Source organism: Macrobrachium nipponense, chromosome 2, assembly GCF_015104395.2.
Source record: "Macrobrachium nipponense isolate FS-2020 chromosome 2, ASM1510439v2, whole genome shotgun sequence".
In the NCBI taxonomy this organism is placed as follows: Eukaryota; Metazoa; Arthropoda; class Malacostraca; order Decapoda; family Palaemonidae; genus Macrobrachium; species Macrobrachium nipponense.
Window position 1 is genome coordinate 44,783,351 of NC_087201.1, and position 19,361 is coordinate 44,802,711.

Here is a 19,361-nt window from a genome sequence, read left to right on the forward strand (position 1 = left end):
GAATGTCGAATTTGAAAAAAAAAAATTTTTTATATGCAATTATAAAAAAAATGAGATATGCTACAACCTTCCAATAATTTTTTTTATATTGTGCATTTTTTTGCACACATTTTCATTTATAAAACTCAAAAAAGCGAAATATGAAAAGGCAAAAATATTAGGAGAATGTGACCTACGCGTTTCCGAGATTTTCGGCCGAGATTCGGCGCGCGGACGGAATAAAAATATATTTTTCAAATATTCACCATAAATCGAGATATTGTTCTAGAGACTTGCAATTTGTTTTAAAGTGAAGATAAATGATTGATTATTACTAGACTGTAAGATTTTTATGTTACAAATGCGTTTTTCGACCATTTCGGTTGAGTCAAAGTTGACCGATCGTAGTTTTTTCCTATATCGTACTTTATATGCAAATATTTCAAAAATGAGAAATGCTACAACCTTCCAATATTTTTTGTTATATTGTGCATGTTTTTGCGCACATTTCCATATATAAAACTCTAAAAAAAGCGTAATATGAAAAGGCACAAATATTAGGAGAATGTGACCTACGCGTTTCGGAGATTCGCTGCCGAGAATCGGCGCGCGGACGGAAAAAAAATATTTTTTTCAAATATTCACCATAAATCGAGATATTGTTCTAGAGACTTGCAATTTTTTTTAAAGTGAAGGTAAGTGATTGAATATTAGTAGACTGTAAGATTTTTATGTTACAAATGCGTTTTTCGACCATTTCGGTTGAGTCAAAGTTGACCGATCGTAGTTTTTTTCGTACTTATCGTACTTTATATGCAAATATTTCAAAAATGAGAAATGCTACAACCTTCTAATATTTTTTGTTATATTGTGCATGTTTTTGCGCACATTTCCATATATAAACCTCTAAAAAAAGCGTAATATGAAAAGGCACAAATATTAGGAGAATGTGACCTACGCGTTTCGGAGATTTTCGGCCGAGAATCGGCGCGCGGAGGGAAATTTTTTTTTTTTTTTTCAAAATTCACCATAAATCGAGATATTGTTCTAGAGACTTGCAATTTGTTTTAAAGTGAAGATAAATGATTTAATATTACTAGACTGTAAGATTTTTATGTTACAAATGCGTTTTTCGACCATTTCGGTTGAGTCAAAGTTGACCGATCGTAGTTTTTTTCGTACTTATCGTAATTTATATGCAAATATTTCAAAAATGAGAAATGCTACAACCTTCCAATATTTTTTTTATATTGTGCATGTTTTTGTGCACATTTTCATATATAAAACTCTAAAAAAAAGCGTAATATGAAAAGGCACAAATATTAGGAGAATGTGACCTACGTGTTTCGGAGATTTTCGGCCGAGAATCGGCGCGCGGAGGGAAAAAAATAGTTTTTTTTCAAAATTCACCATAAATCGAGATATTGTTCTAGAGACTTGCAATTTGTTTTAAAATGAAGATAAATGATTGAATATTACTAGACTGTAAGATTTTTTGTTACAAATGCGTATTTTGACCTTTTCGGTTGAGTCAAAGTTGACCGATCGTAGTTTTTTTTCGTACTTATCGTACTTTATATGCAAATATTTCAAAAATGAGAAATGCTACAACCTTCAAATATTTTTTTTTATATTTTGCATGTTTTGCGCACATTTCCATATATAAACCTTTAAAAAAATCGTAATATGAAAAGGCACAAATATTAGGAGAATGTGACCTCCGCGTTTCGGAGATTTTCGGCCAAGAATCGGCGCGCGGAGGAAAAAAAAATATTTTTTTCAAATATTCACCATAAATCGAGATATTGTTCTAGAGACTTGCAATTTGTTTTAAAGTGAAGATAAATGATTGAATATTACTTGATTGTAAGATTTTTATGTTAAAAATGCGTTTTTTGACCATTTCGGTTGAGTCAAAGTTGACCGATCGTAGTTTTTTTCGTACTTATCGTACTTTATATGCAAATATTTCAAAAATGAGAAATGCTACAACCTTCCAATATTTTTTTTTATATTTTGCATGTTTTTGCGCACATTTCCATATATAAAACTCTAAAATAAGCGTAATATGAAAAGGCACAAATATTAGGAGAATGTGACCTACGCATTTCGGAGATTGCTGCCGAGAATCGGCGCGCGGAGGGAATAAAAATATTTTTTTCAAAAATTCACCATAAATCGAGATATTGTTCTAGAGACTTGCAATTTTTTTTAAAGTGAAGGTAAGTGATTGAATATTACTAGACTGTAAGTAATTTGCTTACCCAAAAAAAAAACAATATTTTAAATATATATAATATATATATATATATATATATATATATATATATATTATATATATATATGTATAATATATATTATATATATATATATTAGACACATATATATATATATATATATATATATATCTATATATATATATATCTAGATATATATATATATATATACACATATATTTTTTTTTTATAGTAAAATATATATATTACATTCTTCGATTCTGGTACCAATACATAAATAAAAGGAATGCAGGTGACACTTCTCTTTTCGCATACAATGAAATGTCTTATTATTATTTTATCATGCATAGATACGGATATATAAAAAATTGTAATAACATATAAAAATAAATATAAAATAAATGCAGAATACTCACTCGTAATCCTGACTCTTCGTTCTATTCTTGTTTTCTCCCTCCTCCATTGAAGAGTCTTGCATTTTTTTCCACTCGACATGACGAGGTACAGGTGGAGGAGGGAGACGCGCGCCCTTACTGCTGATGGACCCGGCGGCCCCGTGCGCCCTCCGCTGTCGGTTTAGGGGGCGCGTCCAATACATGACCTTAGTGTGGTACTTTCGGTCACACTCCCCTATCCTGCAAAGAGCAACTTTGCAGAGACGACAGAAGAACCGGGTGTCTCTCCTTCTGCCATTCATATAGCACACCCGGCACCGTTTCTGCCTTCGCCCTTGTAAGGCCTCCAGTATGTGATCCCCTGGCTGCAGCTGACACACAGGGTCCACTACCCGACGAGAAGCGGTGATGGCGGGGCCGGCAGCAAGAGGGGCGTCGTCAGCAGGGGCGTCGTCAGCAGGGGCGGCGGCAGCAAGAGGGGCGTCGTCAGCAGGGGCGTCTTGGCGGCAGGGGTCGAGCGAAGTTGGCCCTCCTATCTGCCCTTTCCTCTAGGGGCAGATCTGCAGCTCGGGGCAGGGGGTAAGTTATGGAAGGCCACTCATCGGGATCGAAGTTGATGAGGGCATTCCCGGTACCTCTCTACCTCTAGGAACTGTATGTGGGTCAACCTCGGAAGATTGTCACCGCGGTACCCACAGGACAGTATGTAGGCATTTTGGAGGGCCAACTGAAGGATGTATTTGAGGAGCTTCTGTGTCCACCTTCTGGTTCTCCTGGCGAAGGGATAATACTGGATGAGCTCATCAAAGAGATCAACTCCTCCCATGTGCCTGTTGTAGTGCCCAATGACGGTAGGCCGCTCGATACAAAACTCCTCAAACACAACTCGGCCCTGTCGACGTGTCTTCTTCCGCTGTACGATCTCTTCTTGGATGGGTTCATGACTCGTCGTAATCATGGGGACGAGTCGGACACCCTTCTAACAGATGACGAAGACAGCGCCCTTCCGCCGCCACTCTGTCTCTCCTCTTGCCAGGTGTTGCGGATGACTAGCGAACCTCTTGAGGACATTCGGGGCCCCACGCACCAACCGAAGGGTACCACTGACGTGAACACCTGCTTCATACAGTTCCTGGGCCAGGGATACCGAGTTATAATAATTATCCATAAACAGGTGATATCCCTGGTTACGGAAACGTCCCACAAGATTGAATACAGTGTCACGCAGCGTGGAGAAGACCCCGGAATACACTGAAAAGTCCACAACGTATCCAGTGTTGGCCTCGGTAATAAGAAAGAATTTCACACCATATTTCTTCGGCTTCTTGGGGTTATACACTTTTATACTAAGACGTCCTTTGTAAGGCATCATCCCCTCATCCAAAGACAGGTTCTTTCCAGGAATCACGAGATTACTACACCGATCACGGATATAATCCAACACTGGGCGCACTAAAATGAGGCGATCACTGTTATTCTGGGGTATGGCCCTTCGGTTGAAGGCGTTGAAGTACCTGTACAACGCCAGGAAATTATCACGGGACATAATGCCAGGCACATTAGGCATACATAAAAAATAATTTCTCCTCCAATATTGCCTGATGTCGGAAGCAGGTGTCATACCAAAATAAATGTGCAGCCCCAAAAAATGCGCCATGTCAATAAGGTTGCAACCCCGCCAGTAATACGACAAGGTCGTCCTCAGCTCATACCGGCAGTACCGAGCGTAGTCCACCGTCTCGTGTACCAGGTATTCCAGCAATTCCTGCGTCGGGAAAAGCTGGATGAACCCCAAAACAGTCAGGGGTACTGGTATGGTGATCCCAGGGGTTGCCGTGAAGGGGTGCATGTTAGGAGGGGTGGGGTCCTTTGTCCACCCCTCGTCACTCTCCAACGACCGACCTTCACCTTGGCTGGCGCGACGAGCCGACCTTCTACGTGCCCGTGCGCGCGCACGGGTGCGGGCACGATATTGCACTCTACCCTCCCCCGTTGGCCCATCACCCTCACTTAGGCCTTCACTTTCTGTATCGTCCTCTGCGATAAAACTTGACCCCGTATCCCCATCCTCCCCCTCCTCAGATTCCCCCTCGTAAGCACTGAACCCACTGAATTCGAGCTCACTTTCGGGATGTGAGCCTCGAACGGACATTGGGGGCATATATTCATCCTCACTTTCATCGGGACTGATGTCCTCATCACTCGATGACCATCCGCCATCAAAATGAGGACTTGCGACAATATGTTTCCCGATCAAGCGCTCCGATAGATATTCATCTATGTCCCTTGGTTGGAGGCCTCCCAAATGCTTACGAATGCCCCTAAGGACGCCCACATGCTTCCTAGGGGTAACCAAAGGCATACGCTGTGTTCCTAAAACACTTTCAGCCACACGTGGCCGCACAGAACGGCCTTGAGGCGCGGGGTCATGCTGGGTGCTTGGCCCCTCGCCAGCATCCAGGTCCAAAACTCGCCTTACACGATCCCTTCCGACGGGTAAAACTCGCCTTTCGCGGTCCACATGTCGTTGAGACATATCTAGGAATGTCCTGTAGCAACACAAATGCTCTAAGTCTCGCACAAGTCCAGAAAAACACGCTTCTGACGAAAGATTGCTCTCGGATGATGCGCTACTGATGCTGGCTGGAGCGAGAAGAAGAGATATCGAGCATGCGCACTTGGGTCACTCTTCAAAACAAAACAAGGCCTTGATCCGCGAACTCCCAGCATCCCCCAAGGCGCGTGATTCAAAAGTTTTAGGCTGGTAGGCCTATAAGTATTTTTCCACAAATTTTAAAAAAAACTTTTGTATGTCGACGTAAAATACGTCCAGTCGGCACCCGAGAGACAAAAAATGTCGACGTAAAATACGTCCAGTCGGCGTTTAAGGGTTAAGGTATACTATAATAGAAGATGAAACTATTTCAACTTTTATCGTATTTGTAAGTCATTCATTCCAGGTCACTCATAAGTTAACAAGAAAATCTGATGAAAACCGAGGATTTCATTGCAGAACCTTTGACAAGGGATTGTTGTTGTGATTTGTTTTGAGCAGGTGTGGGTGTAGCATTGGTTGGAAACAATCCATTGTTTTTCTGTCTACTTACTCATCTAAGCTTGAGTTAGTGCTTTTGCCAAGAGTGTAGGAAGTTAAAAAGGGAATAACGTAAGACTTCACCTTCCTAGTTCCTAGTACTCAGGAAAACTGGTCAGATAACATTATATTTACAAAGTCTTTTTAAAGCTCACTTGTACTTTGTATACATAGTACTCTACAGTATGAAGAGATACTTATAGATGTTTGAAGATGAAATAATTTAGTTTTCCATGAACAAGTTGTGTATTGTACACAATGAAATGTTCATGGAATTAAGTGAGGATAATGGCAAATCATATGCAAGGACTCTTAACATGATGTTGATGGGCTTATATTTAGATGTGTGAAGTTCTTATAAAAATATGGAAGTGGACTTCACATACCAAGAATCAAAGACTAATTTTTTATGTGAAGTTGGCACCACCTTTTCCCTAATGATAGTGTCATTTGCTGAAAATAAAATAGTCTCTCTTTTATATACTATAATGCCACAATTTACCTGAAGGATAACAGTACTATGTCTGTTTGTTATAAGTGGCACAGTTTTGAAAAGTTGAATGGCTTTCAGCTAAGATTGCATGGTGATAAGGGAAAGGTCGACTGATTTTGTCAGCCCTTATCATCATCTGATCTAGATTATAAAACATTTCCTGCTATTCTAATGAATTTTTTTTTCATATTAAACTTAACCCAGTTTTAATGCAGGTGTAAAACTCCTTGGCCTTTGCATTTTTATCTGTATTAAATAGACTTAAAATAAAGATATTTGCATAATTTCTTAGTTCTCTTATGCTTTACAGGCAGCCTTAAAACTTGGGGTGATTATTGTGATGGTTACTCAACTGGATTTTGTTGCTGGAAGGCTGACTTAAATTAATCGTGTTGAATCATTTGTGGTCATAAATTTTAATTGGGTTAATGTACGCACTCATTTCCATGTTTTGAGAGTAATAATGCATATCTTACTATTTATTAGAGCATATAGCTTGGTGATAACCTCTTAAGATTACTCTGCAGTCTTATCATGGATCTGTGTGTTTAGTAAAGTTGTTTGTTTTTAATTGTGTTTTAGGCATGGCATATCTTTTAATTCTGTTTTAGGCATGGCATATCTTTTAAAGATGCCTGCACATATATTAATGTCATCAACAAACTTACACTATAACTATACTAATAAGTTATGCTTTATTGACTTGGGTTCCCTTCTTGATACAAGTTAGTCCCTTCTTCATATCAGAATCCTTATTCTTTTTTATAAGCTTTCCCAGGTTTCCTTTGTATATAGCAAACAATTTGCAGCTGTGACATGCCATTGGAATGAACTTAGGGAGTATATGCTTTGCAAAATTATTACTTAGCCATTTATTCGACCAGCCATGACAAGGTTATTTTACCTTTGGTTGAACATTTATTTTGTAATTATAATTTTTCAAGAACTGAAAAATGGTGTTGGTAATATGGCATTGTATTTTGCACACTATTCACAATGTATGTTATACCTCAATAGCAAAATTGAAATTTTTTGTTCCTTGACTGTGGATGTAGCTTCAACAAACTTGAACCGAAGAAGCGAGGAAAGCAAAATGTGCAGCAAAATATGTAGCTCAAGACTTAGGTAAATGCCAGTCACCAAACTGAGTAGTCCAGGGATTCCTAACTTTCACAGTTCATTGGTAAGGTCGATTTAATGATTTCACAAATAAACTTTCATCAAAGCAGTGGTTCTTGGTTTGTAATGTTGCTAATTTCAGTAGAGGCCTTTTTCCTGAAATAGTGTTCCTTTATATTTTAATCCTGCACATTGTCATTGAAACTGTATATTTTGAAACTTTTCCAATGCCCAAAGTTTGTCTCCGATACAGTTTGATAACTACACATCCTTAGTCCTATTTAAAGTCACAGTTATTTAAAGTCTTAAATGCTGTTCAATTTCCTTAAGATTTTCTGGGTTCAAATATCTGTTGAACATAAAAATAACTGATATGCAATGGTAACACAATGTAGATGCTCAGATTATTTATTCATTAACTATTTAGTGTACGTATTCTTAAATCATCACTGCTTTGAATAATGTGTTCATTTTAGATTAAGCCAGCCTTGTGCTGGCATGGGGTCTTTCTCCTGGGCACCCAGTAAGAATAATGTACAGAACATTTAAAAACTTTGTGAATATACTGAAATCCTTCAAGGCTTTGTGATTTATTTTTTAAATTTAGCATGAATTTTGCCATGGAGTTTATATGATGAAACGCTACCATCTTTTACAGCGGTCCAGTGCAAGTGTTGGGATTTCAGCGAGTTAATTCTTAGTGTGCCAGTGGATTTTGATGTAATGATACAGTACCATCTTTCTTCTGCAGGGTGATCCAGTTGGGGGTCACGTTTTGAATTATTTGTTAGAGAAGTCTCGTGTTGTTCACCAAGAAACAGGAGAAAGAAACTTCCATGTGTTCTATCAGCTGCTGGCTGGTGCTCCTGACGACCTCCTGAAAAAACTCCACCTTCAAAGAGATCCAAACCAATACCACTTCTTGAAGCAGGTAAGAATGAAGTGTTTCCAAGAATACAAGTAGTAGGATTGTTACAATATTGGAAGATTTTCAATAGAATATATTAGGAATATATTTATGGGTGAAGGACGAGCTTATTTTTTGGTGATAAAGTTTTGTTATATATTGCACTTGTAGGAGCTCTCTTTTTGGAAGTGATTGCTATGCAATGCAATAAGTAGATTGCTTTTGGTAGTGTCTTCAATGCAAGCATTTTTCATAATTGTCTTCTTGAATCAGCCAGAGAATCCAGATATGCCGTTAAGTTCGTTGGAGCAGGTGAGTTAAAAAGTATTGTAGCTGCATGCATTGCATATTAATATTGTAATACATATTAATAATACAACTGCTGTGAATGCACTGTAGAAGTAAACTGCAATGTTGTCGAAGTGCATTATGTATTCTGAGGTAATTGCATGAAACTTGTTTTGCAGTATGCATAATGCAATGGTTTTTGAAAATTATTTTTAATTCATTACTAACTCCTTTAACAATAGTCACTGAAAATGCATGAAACTTATTTAATTAAATTAACAATTACTTTTCTTTCATCCTGAAGAAGTACTCTTTTCCTTTTAGAAATAGTGTACAGAATGTTAAAGTATATTGATAATTTTACAATTTAGCATCATGCTGATTCAAGGGAAAATGTTTACTGCTAGTATTCAGCTCTCCATACAACATCATTTCACTAATGATAATTTCAAGGCACTTAGCATACACATTGCACTCTAGGGACAAAATTTAAAGCGTAGTATGGCAAATTAATGCTTTACTTTCCCTATTCTATTGAGAACATTTTCCTACCACTTGCATTCTCTTAGCTCAGTACTAAATGGAAATTTTTGAATACCTGCTAACCTGTAAACAACATGTTCGGTCATATAGTATGAAGATAATTTTCATGTTCATAATTTTCCCTATAAAGTAGCTTTCATGTGAACCATGTAGAACCATACTTCATGAGACAGTTTACATACCATACAAAATATGTTTATGTCTGTACAAGTAGTACTCTTGATACTAACTGTAATAGTATTTCAAGGGTGAAGGTTGTGTTAATATATTTTGTCCTTACATGGTGACATTGTAAGTTTTTCAACTGTAATTCTCTTAAAACATTTATTGTACTTGGATATTAATTAGTTGGTATTTCTACATTTGTGTGTATCATTTTGTTGCATGTGGTAATCTAACCTTAATGATTTTTCTAATCTAGGATTTCCATGGAGTAAATAAAGCCCCAAAAGAATAAGAGACTTACTGTCAGTGATTCCTTTTCAGTGTTTTATTATTATTATTATGATTAAGGGAATGGAATTTAGAGTTTAGGGCAAAGGCATTCAGCGCTGGAAAAGAAACTGAGAGTACTAGTAGGTAGGTTTGAAAGGTTTAACAGGAGGGAAACCTCACAGGTGCAATGTGAAATAACTGTTACAAGAGGGTAGATAGCAAGTTGGAAGAAAAAGGAATGAAACCTTCAGTAATGCCCACAGTTCACCCTGTGAGGTGCACTGGCACTATCCCCCTATGAGGTATTATTATTATTTTTTTACACCTTTATAGAATGAGCCAAAGAGGACATTTAGTTGCTAAAAAAATTTCCAGAAGGTGGATTATCCAAGTATAGAAATGGATGAGAAAAAAATTGCAAAAAAAAAAAAAAAAAAAAAAAAAAAATGAAAATGGTAAAAAAAATTAATCCCAAGAGGAATTCAGTATACATGAATTAAAAATTGGTAAGAAACTTGATGAAAAGACTTGGAACTCAAAATAATACTGAAGTCTGACTTCAACTAATGAGTATCAACATCACAACAATGTCAGGAAGACTGCTCCACCAATTTGATCATAATATGTGTCAACTTTCAATTAATAGTAATTCAGACACATGATACCATTAGGAAAGTTAAGGAGGTCCTATATATAGATGAGATTGTTATTAGCAAATATTCACCTATGCAGTTACACATTTGTTAATGCAAAGATCTTGTTCAGAGGCCTAGGCGTGTTAGTTTACTTTACTTACTTAGAATACCTTACACCTAGTAATCACATTTCCATATTAATAATTTCTGGCCAGAAAGCACATGAAGTTATCTATACATTCTTGCACTTAAAGTTAGATAAAAAGTGTTACCTAACCCTTTGCATATCTTATTTTTCAAAGAATAGGTAATCTCTAAAGTAAATATTTCAGTAAATGAGATTACATCCAAGAAACCTTAGATTATTTCGTTGGATGTCTACTATGAGATTCAGGGCCTCTGTAACACTGTTTTTTCGCAATAACTTTTTATCTATGCATTTCATAAATATAACGCTTATTCAGAATACACATTATATCTACACATAAATTCTGACTGTATTCTGCATTACGTAGGTTGAATAAATTTGGTACTTATAATGTAAAAGTGACTTTTTTTGAGGACAGGCCAACTTACCCAGAGAAAAGGTTTCGAACGCACTCGTTATGTAACTTATGACAGCATTTCTTCCCTCTTTCTCGATGGATGATTGGCTATACGTAATGAAGGCTATACCTCTGGCAACAATGACATACAAATTTAAATACAAGCAAAGCAGTACACCTTTATGAACTCTGAAACCTCTCCACTGATAATTGTCATAATGAACAAACCAACAAAATATGTTAATAAATGAAAAAACACTACGATTATTAGTCTAACTCCCAAAATTAGTTTCCTAAGAAATTACAGTCTACTTTATAGGTCACAATCAGACTGACAAGATGTAGGGAATAGTTGATAATTTTCAAAAACATAGTAGACAAGCTTGATTTGATAACTGCTATATCCAATGTCAAGCAATTTTTATTTATTGGCTATCTACCTATTTACTGAAAAAAAATAGCCGATACCGTATTTTGGCTTTAAACCTTCACCAATAATTATCGTCAGAATGATGACTTCATGAGGCTCCACCCACTTTGGCGTCGTTATAATTCAGGATAACACTGAAGGCTATCATGGGCATTGTTGGATTAGAAAATTTAACTTCTGGCTATAAAAACTCATTTCTCAAGTAGTTGTAAGAAGTGCTAAATGATCCTCAAGGATCCCAGCAGTTGGCCTAAATGTTTAATTCATGTATATTACTGCTATACTGTTGCGGCGCTACTGCTACAGTAGTATATTACTATGCTAGCACAGATACCCTACCCACATCTATGTATTGTTCCGCCATTCATAAAGTGTTTGGGTTTCAGAGCCGATGGAACAAGGTGAATGAGTTTCTGTCTGGTGGATGGGCGGGGCAACATTTCGTCAAAAGGTGTTTACCTTGCTTACATAATGAATGTTTATCGACTCTTGGCTCATAATCATTGGCCATGGCGTAGGCTAGATAATTTTTACTCTATAAAAATGAAAACTATCGGGTTTAGGTTATTGATAATGCTGACAAAATTTGTGTTTGTAAAATATACTATATGTCAACTTTCAGCCACATCTGATGCTTTGATAAGGAGTAAAGTCCATAAAACCGTGTTACAGAGGCCCTGAATCTCATAGTAAATCATTTCATAACATACAGGCATTTGTAATGTACCCTAAAACTTAAAAACTCATAGAAAACTTTTTTAATTCCTATTCCTATTTTTAAACTTATGTATTGTAGAGGCAATTAGGAAGCCCACTTCGAGTAGCAAACTAAGCATCCTGGCATTAATGAGATTGCTAACCCTATCATACACCGTACTTTGAGCTAAACAATTTAGATAAATTAATTCATGTCACATAGATTACAAATTATACTTGTGCATAAAAGACATCATATGTATTCATATAACCATAGGGAAAACAGTGTTAGTTGTGAATTCGCAAACTTATCGTCACATATGATATTGGGGAAAAAAAAAGTTCAGCATTGCTTGGCAACATTACACTTAGTGAGATTTTAGACGATACAAAAATAATCATATCGCATCAAGTTTGAACATGACTGTACCTTACAGGAATGTGCAGCAAGAGTTGTCCAAAACCTAATAACTTGCACAGAACTGGTGAGAAGGCAACTGACAAGTGACTTAAGTTCATTGGCAGAAATGGCTTGAAATGTCAAATGGATCATAAGTGTAAGAAAATCATATTGAAAACCAAAGCAGAGGAATAATGCTGGGAATAATGGACAGAGTATTAAAGCCTCTCAAGAGGGTAAAGCCTCCTAGGAAAATATTTTTTTTTTTAATATTTTTTTTAATATTCATGTCATGTTTTAAATTTTAGAGAAGCACAAGTTAACATTAAAAAATACACAATTTTAGGGTTTTTCATATTCCTTTTCAACACTATTAAATACCAGTAGTACAAAATTTGTGTCATATCCATACTTTACATACAATACCTTCATACTGTTTTGAGAATGGAGTATGCCAAGGTATACAATTTTTTATATATGTATATATATATCAGAGATTTTAAAACCTTACTATGAAAAATATAGTGTGTTCTACAGTTTCTGTCCAGTCCAGTAAGTCTTTAATCATGTTCACATTTCACCTTTCAGGGACAGAGTTGCAATGTGGATTCTATCAATGACCGTGCAGATTTTGGAGCAGTTGATCATGCATTGGACACACTTGAATTTCAAACTGAGGAGCAGGAAGCAGTAACTGGGTTGTGTTGATGGCAGGCTAAGCTATCATTTTGCATGTTGGAAACCACTCAACTTTTTCTGCACCGACGGATGATTGGACATAGCTTCAAGAATTTCAAAAAAAAGATGAAGGATGTGAAACAAAACATGCAACGCTCCGGTATGGAATATTATGTTTTTCATTTGAACTGTTATTACAAGGCTTACACCCAAAGATTTTCACTTTACTTCAGAATAGGTCTATGGGATCAGTTTCTGTTTACATTGTGGAGAACCCAAAGAAAATGTTGAGAGAGTAGTACTAATCTAATTAGTTTTCTGGGCTGGATTACTGTATTTATCCTAATGTTAAGACCTCAGGTTTGGACAAGTCTTAATGAAAGAAAAATACAAAAATTAGTTAACAAGAAATTTGTCATTTTTCTTTTACGTAACTAATTAGGTACGCACAGTATATTATACAGTTCGTATCATTGGTTGATCCCTGTATGAGTGGCAATGCAAGTACAACTGAAATTAAATCTAGGTATTCAAAATTACTTTCCGACTGCGGTATTGATGCAGTAGGGTCTTACTAACTTTTGTTTCCAATTAATGGCTTGGGCTAACACAAGGGCATTAAGTGGTTGTGCCCTCAATGATTGAAGCTTTTTGGGCTTTAATAAGACCACAAAATGTACTTGAAATTTAAGGTTTGTTCATGAAACTTACCATGACAGATATCATATATAAGCTGTATTTTTCTGAAGTCCCGACAGAATTTAAAAATTTCGGGCGGTCACATCGCAGTGGGCGGCAGGTGGTAGTACCCATTCCCGCCGGGGATGGGAGGCGGATTATCAGGAACTGATTCCCATTTTTATATTCATATTTTTTTCTGTCGCCGGTCGGTAAACAAAAAACTGTTTACAGACCTCCCGCCTAGGATTTTGGGAAAACTTCATTTAGCCCACTTAAAGTATCCTAATTATTCTTTCGATTTATTAACTTGGATTTGGTGGCTAAGGCATACCGCTATCGTAAATTTTTTCATTGCAGTTGTTTGATGTCTGAAGCTAGTTTAGCCTAGTGTTTTCCAGACTTTGTTGTCTGCATGGTAAGGTGAGGCTACCGTAACTTTCGGTAGAATCAACATTCGCCAGTTAGTTAATGATGACGTTTACATGTTTTCTTTGCATAAGGGTAATTAGTGTAATGTGTGACCTGATTACGGAAGAAAGGAGGATTCAATTACGCGCATTTTAGAGCGTGTTTAGAATCAGGAGTTTTTCCTCCACAGTAAACAGAAGTTTTAGAAATAATGAACCTTCATAACCTCCTGTAGATTTTATTTTTGGCCTAACCCTGTGGTAATTGGCTTACGAGCCTAGGAATAACGTGGTCTGCTAAAGGATTACATCAAGTAATCTTAGAACCTAAAAGTTGGCTCGCTCTCCAACCAGTGTTGTGAAGTGTAGTAGCCCCTTGTGTTTGTGGAGGAGGGGCGGTTCAGATCGGGCCCCATAATGCCTCCCTAGGCCTGGACCTCTGTCGGACTCACCCAGGACTCAGGGAGGAAGGGCATTGTCGAAAGCCGCAAGAGGGTTACGGGGGGCTTCCCCACCGATCTGGCGTCCCTTCGGCAGAACCTGTTTGACTCTTCCCAGGCTGCTAAAGAAATTCGCACCGTGCGCCGAATCTTGAAAGATTGCTTAATCGTCCTCCGAGGCGTTCCTCCCCACACCAAGGGGTTGGAGTTTCTCGAAGGACTTCGCCCCCCTACACCCCCACAAAGAAGCTTTAGAGAAGAGGACGCTTCACGGTCCTCATCTCTTCGTCACGATGGAGAGGTATTGAGAGAGTACAGAAAGAACACATTTTCCCTTTTAGAAGAATGCACTGGCTCTTTTCCGTAAGGGACAATTTTAAGGAGGCTCCATTCATCGTGCCAGAAGAGTGGATTTGAGCCTCCTGCAGGAGAACGGCTTCATGTATAGATTCATTTAATTTAACATTATTAAGGAGGCTCATTCATCTTGCCAGAAGAGTTGATTTGCAGCCTCGCCTGCGAGTGGACCGCTTCATTGTATACATCATGGTATACAATTAGTAAGGAGGCTCAATTCCATCTTGCCAGAAGAGTGATTTGAGCCTCCTGCGACGTGAACGCTCATGTATAAGTATTCAAACTTATAAAACATTATTAAGGAGGTTCATTCATTCTTGCCAGAAGAAGTGATTTGAGCCTCCCCTGCGAGTGAACGCCCTCCATGAAGTTAGAAGCTGTTTCAACTCCTCGCTAGCATTCCAAAAGAAAAAATTTGGTAACTCAAGGGACATTCTTGAGTTCCACCTTTTGGGGAGGCAAGCAACCAGTAATTCGTCTCCTCTCCTCATTGCAAGCTCCGTATACGTTAATGTAACGTTCGCTTTTACTTCCGATAAAGCAAAGGCTGAATAAGTTTGAACGGCCCGGCAAGCTGCTGTTTGCACAGTCAAACAACGATCTTATTCTGGTCGGCATAAGAAAGGGGCAATTTAAGACGTGAGGAAAGCCTGTTTTGGAGGCGGTGCTCGACCGTCCTATAAGTAGAGACATTCTCCAGGGACGCTCGGCAAGCCACCTTGCGGAAAGACGAAAGCCATACGTCTTCCCTTTAGTGTTCACACCTCTTCAGGAAGCAGCGTGCGGGCTTCTCCATGGAGACTCGCATTTGAGGACGTCCCTATTAAAAATATTCAATGTCATACGCAAAACCGGCGGTTTCGTCAATAACATTGGAGATCGTTTGCAAGGTGCGCTTCGCCAGGACGGCCTCTTTGGCGGGTCCTTGCATGCATCACAAGGCGCTCAACGAGTTCCTCTCGTGAAACGTCGTTCAGAAAGACTTTGGTGTTTCTCTGCTCAAGACACTCTCCGTAGCTGGACCGCTTTCCAGGACGACCTTTTGGAGGAACGGCTCGGCAGGAACGCTTTTGAGGACGCTCCAGCAGGACGCTTTTTGAGGACGCTCAGCAAGACGGCCTTTTGTGGACATTTCGCCAGGACGCTTCGGTGGAAGCTTCGGCAGGACGCTAGCGAGGACGGGCTCCGGCCAGGACGCTAGCGCAGGACGCTCGCCAGGACAGCTAGCGAGGACGCTTTTTGGAAAGATGCTCGGCATCCTAACGACGTCATGACGCTCGGTAGACGCACTTGCCAGGACGTTCTTCAGAACAAACGATAGGCCGTCCTACGCATCAAAGCGTTTCGGCAGGAATTCCTGCAAGAACGCTCTTCAAGAAAGGGCGTCGTCGAAAGTTAGAGGAAGGAGTTTTGGTCTCGTCAAGATTGTCTACTTTCGCTTTCTACGAAGGGAGCGTTCACAATAGAATCCATCACTTGATGAATTCCAGGAAAACCTGTAAAGCAGATATTTCGGCTGTCATAAAACGCCTCGTCTGCTTTCGGGATTGCAGCGTGCCGAAGGGGAACATTAAGGTCCTTCCATGTCGTAAGCCCCAGTCTTCTAATCAAGGAATCCCTGCCCCTTCCTCGATTTTCTGCGGGAATCGGGGAAAAACTATATGCTCGAATTTCCTGGATTTAAACTTTCTGTCATGTAAATGGGTTAGTTCTCATTGACAAAGATCTTCATAAACATTTATCGCTTAAGCGGATAAGTAACAAATTTCGGAAGAGCTCTCATTCCATTTTCAGAACCGAACGTGGGGACAGTCGTTTTCCTTTCTTTCTCTCTTCCTCGTCCAGGAAAGATGTTAGTAGAGAAATTCGATGGTTTCAAATTACTACAATAAACAATTACGTAGTTATTTATCTTTTGCACGTCATTTTGCTAACGCATGGGTCCCGGAGTCATATTACGCATAATCGTATTTACCTCTGCGGATAGAAAGCCGAAAGAACTGTTGTTCCTAATTGTATTTATTTTTTGACACTCCCCTTCAACCTTCCAAGAGTTTTTCGGAGTCAAGAACAACTCTTCAGGTATTGTTTACGAGACAACACCAACTCAGCTTCTGTATTTAGGCGAATTCTTGTTTTTCGTTTAAATAGGCCTGCTTGAGGAGTTTCCTTTTTGCTCGATAATATCATAACCATATTCCTTCCGTAAAGGGAGTAAGGCTGGCAAACTCAGGCAGATAGTCATTTCTGTTTCTCGCCATTGAAGCTTTCCCTTCGAGGAAGACAATTCTTCCTTCACTCTGTTTTTTGATAGAGATCGAAGGTGGGTTCGATCTCCAATCCTTATTTTGTTTTTTTTCCTTTAAAGGAAAGAATTTAGGATGGAGAATCGTTGTTTCAGAAATACTATAAATATAACTACGTATATTAACCTCGCGACATGCATTTCTAACTCAAGCAGTTTTGAATCTGTCCGAGGGGTTAAGGCGGGGCATATCCTAGTTATTCTACGGATTTGCGACTTAGACGAGGAAGTATTCTAATTGGAACTGCAAACATCAAACTCCAGCTTCTGGTATTTAGCGAAGTTTTTGTTTCGTTTAAATATGCCTGCTTGAGAGTTTCCTTTGGCTCGATAAATTTCATTTACCTATCACCTTCGTAAAAGGAGTAGCTGGGCAACTCAGGCATATAGTGCGAAGACGAATGATCAAGGCTGCTGTTACTGTGATCTACGGCAGTAACCGGCTAGCTCGGTGGTCATTTGCGCGGTTTGGTTTTACGTCTCCTCTTCCCTTGCGGGAAATGGCTTAATTAAACCGTCTCTTTGCCTACAAATCATGGATTTTAGCCTCGCGGGTTGAGGAAATTTTCTTAGTAATCTTGAATGATCATACCTTGCCGTTTACTTAGAAAATTTCAACAAAGATTCTCTTACTACTTTGTTAGGTGGGGGCGGGTTTACCGCACGGCTAAACAATTCTGTACGAATCGTACCCTGCGGCATAGCACTATAATAATGCTCTCCTGCTTATGCAAAGCGCAGCCTTATTTAGCGGAAGGAAGGCAGAAATGAGTGAGGGGGAAATGGATGAGTTTGCTGGGGACCATTTCCCTCGCTTGGAAGAAGCTTGTTTTCCCTGAAATAAACAGCAATTCAGACCTTCTTACAAATTTTTCCTCACGAAGAAATTGGAATAACATCAAAGATCTTTGTAATTCTGAATTTTCTCTCTAAACGGCTTTGAGGATCACGCCTCAGGTGATAGCGAGAGGGTGGGGGCCAGACATCCGAACAGAGAACAGAATGTTCTGGCACATTGTCCTGAAAAGAATTGGAAAGCCAAATTAGTCGGCTTTCCAGTTCCGATCAGAAGGGTGAGGTTGGATTCGAGGTGGCCCAAAATTCATCTCGGATAATTTCCTCAAGCTCTCTCATAGCTCGAGAAGAGAGAATTGGTTATGGGCTTGGGGCCACGGAACGTAACGATCCTCAAATAGGTTCGTTAATCTAGTGCACGTCCGTGGGGGTCTTCTCGATACGAAGGCAAACAACTACTGAACGTCCTGAGTTAATCCTCACTTTAGAAGTATGTCGAAAGTGAGGAGGAGACTGAGGGAGTCCTTGTTTCGTTAAGTTTTTTCGTAATATTTGAAGACGGATAAGGAGCTTCCTCTTAAGTTGTTTCAAAACCCTTATTGGCGATGATCCTAGAGGATTAAGCTTTAGTTCGCCACATGTTGGCCTCTAAGAGGTTGGATTCACAGAGGTCAGGTTAATTCAAGAGAAATTGTCCAACCAAAGACCCTTGCCCGAGAGAATCGGTGTAATCAAACATCGTTCACTTAGTGAAGTAATCTCAAGATCTCTTCCTCTCTGAGTCTTTGAAAAGCGTTCAGGACTATCCGAGAAGCGATAAGATCTTCAAGATTAATGGCAAGTCTCTTGGCCAAGGCAAAGCAGTGCTGCCTATTTTCAGTTTTTCAAATCGGAGGGGCGGGGCCCGTTTCCTGGAGGGATAGTGAAGGGAAATGACTGTTCCTCCACCCCTCGACCTCTGTGAATTTTCGTTATTTGGTTCTATCTTTCCGTATGAAGTAATGGAGATAAGATTAGAAGTCCTAAACTGTTGTTTTAGAATATGCAAATATGTTTGTTTGACGGCCTCTAGGCTCAGAGATTCGGTTCTGTTCAAACAACAGAAGCCTTTCACGATCTTTGAGGTCTGTGGAGATCTTGTATTCTCCTGGATCAAAGGTTCCGGCATGGAACTTTAGACGCTATCTGAGTTTCCTTGATGCCAAAAGCATTTCGAACCTATCCTGTTTTCTGCGAACTTAATACACGGTGACCAGAAAGGCCTAATAGTTCTAGAACCGCTCTAGCCACGGCAAGGGGAGGGTTAGTGACGGTTTTAGCCATCATCAGAGGTTTTGGCTTTAAAGGACAATAATGCGGGTCTGTCCGCTTAAGCCTTCCGTTCTTGATAAGAAACGAAAAACCTGTCTGACCATTGACCCGAAAGGCTTGGGAGACCAAGGGTTATGGCACAAATTATTTGGGCAAGGGCATTAGAGAGTCCTGTGCCCTGTAGGGGGTCT

General features: G+C 39.1%; 1 protein-coding gene across 1 annotated transcript in view; it reads left to right on the plus strand.

Annotated features, from left to right (window-relative positions):
- The window catches only part of LOC135221174 (unconventional myosin IC-like), a 162,029-nt gene that overhangs the window by 108,681 nt on the left and 33,987 nt on the right, over window positions 1-19,361 (plus strand). Inside the window, exons 6-8 of the mRNA XM_064258998.1 lie at window positions 8,069-8,248; window positions 8,498-8,536; window positions 12,785-12,886. Of these exons, the coding sequence (XP_064115068.1) occupies window positions 8,069-8,248; window positions 8,498-8,536; window positions 12,785-12,886 (321 nt within the window). The remainder of the gene's footprint in view (window positions 1-8,068; window positions 8,249-8,497; window positions 8,537-12,784; window positions 12,887-19,361) is intronic.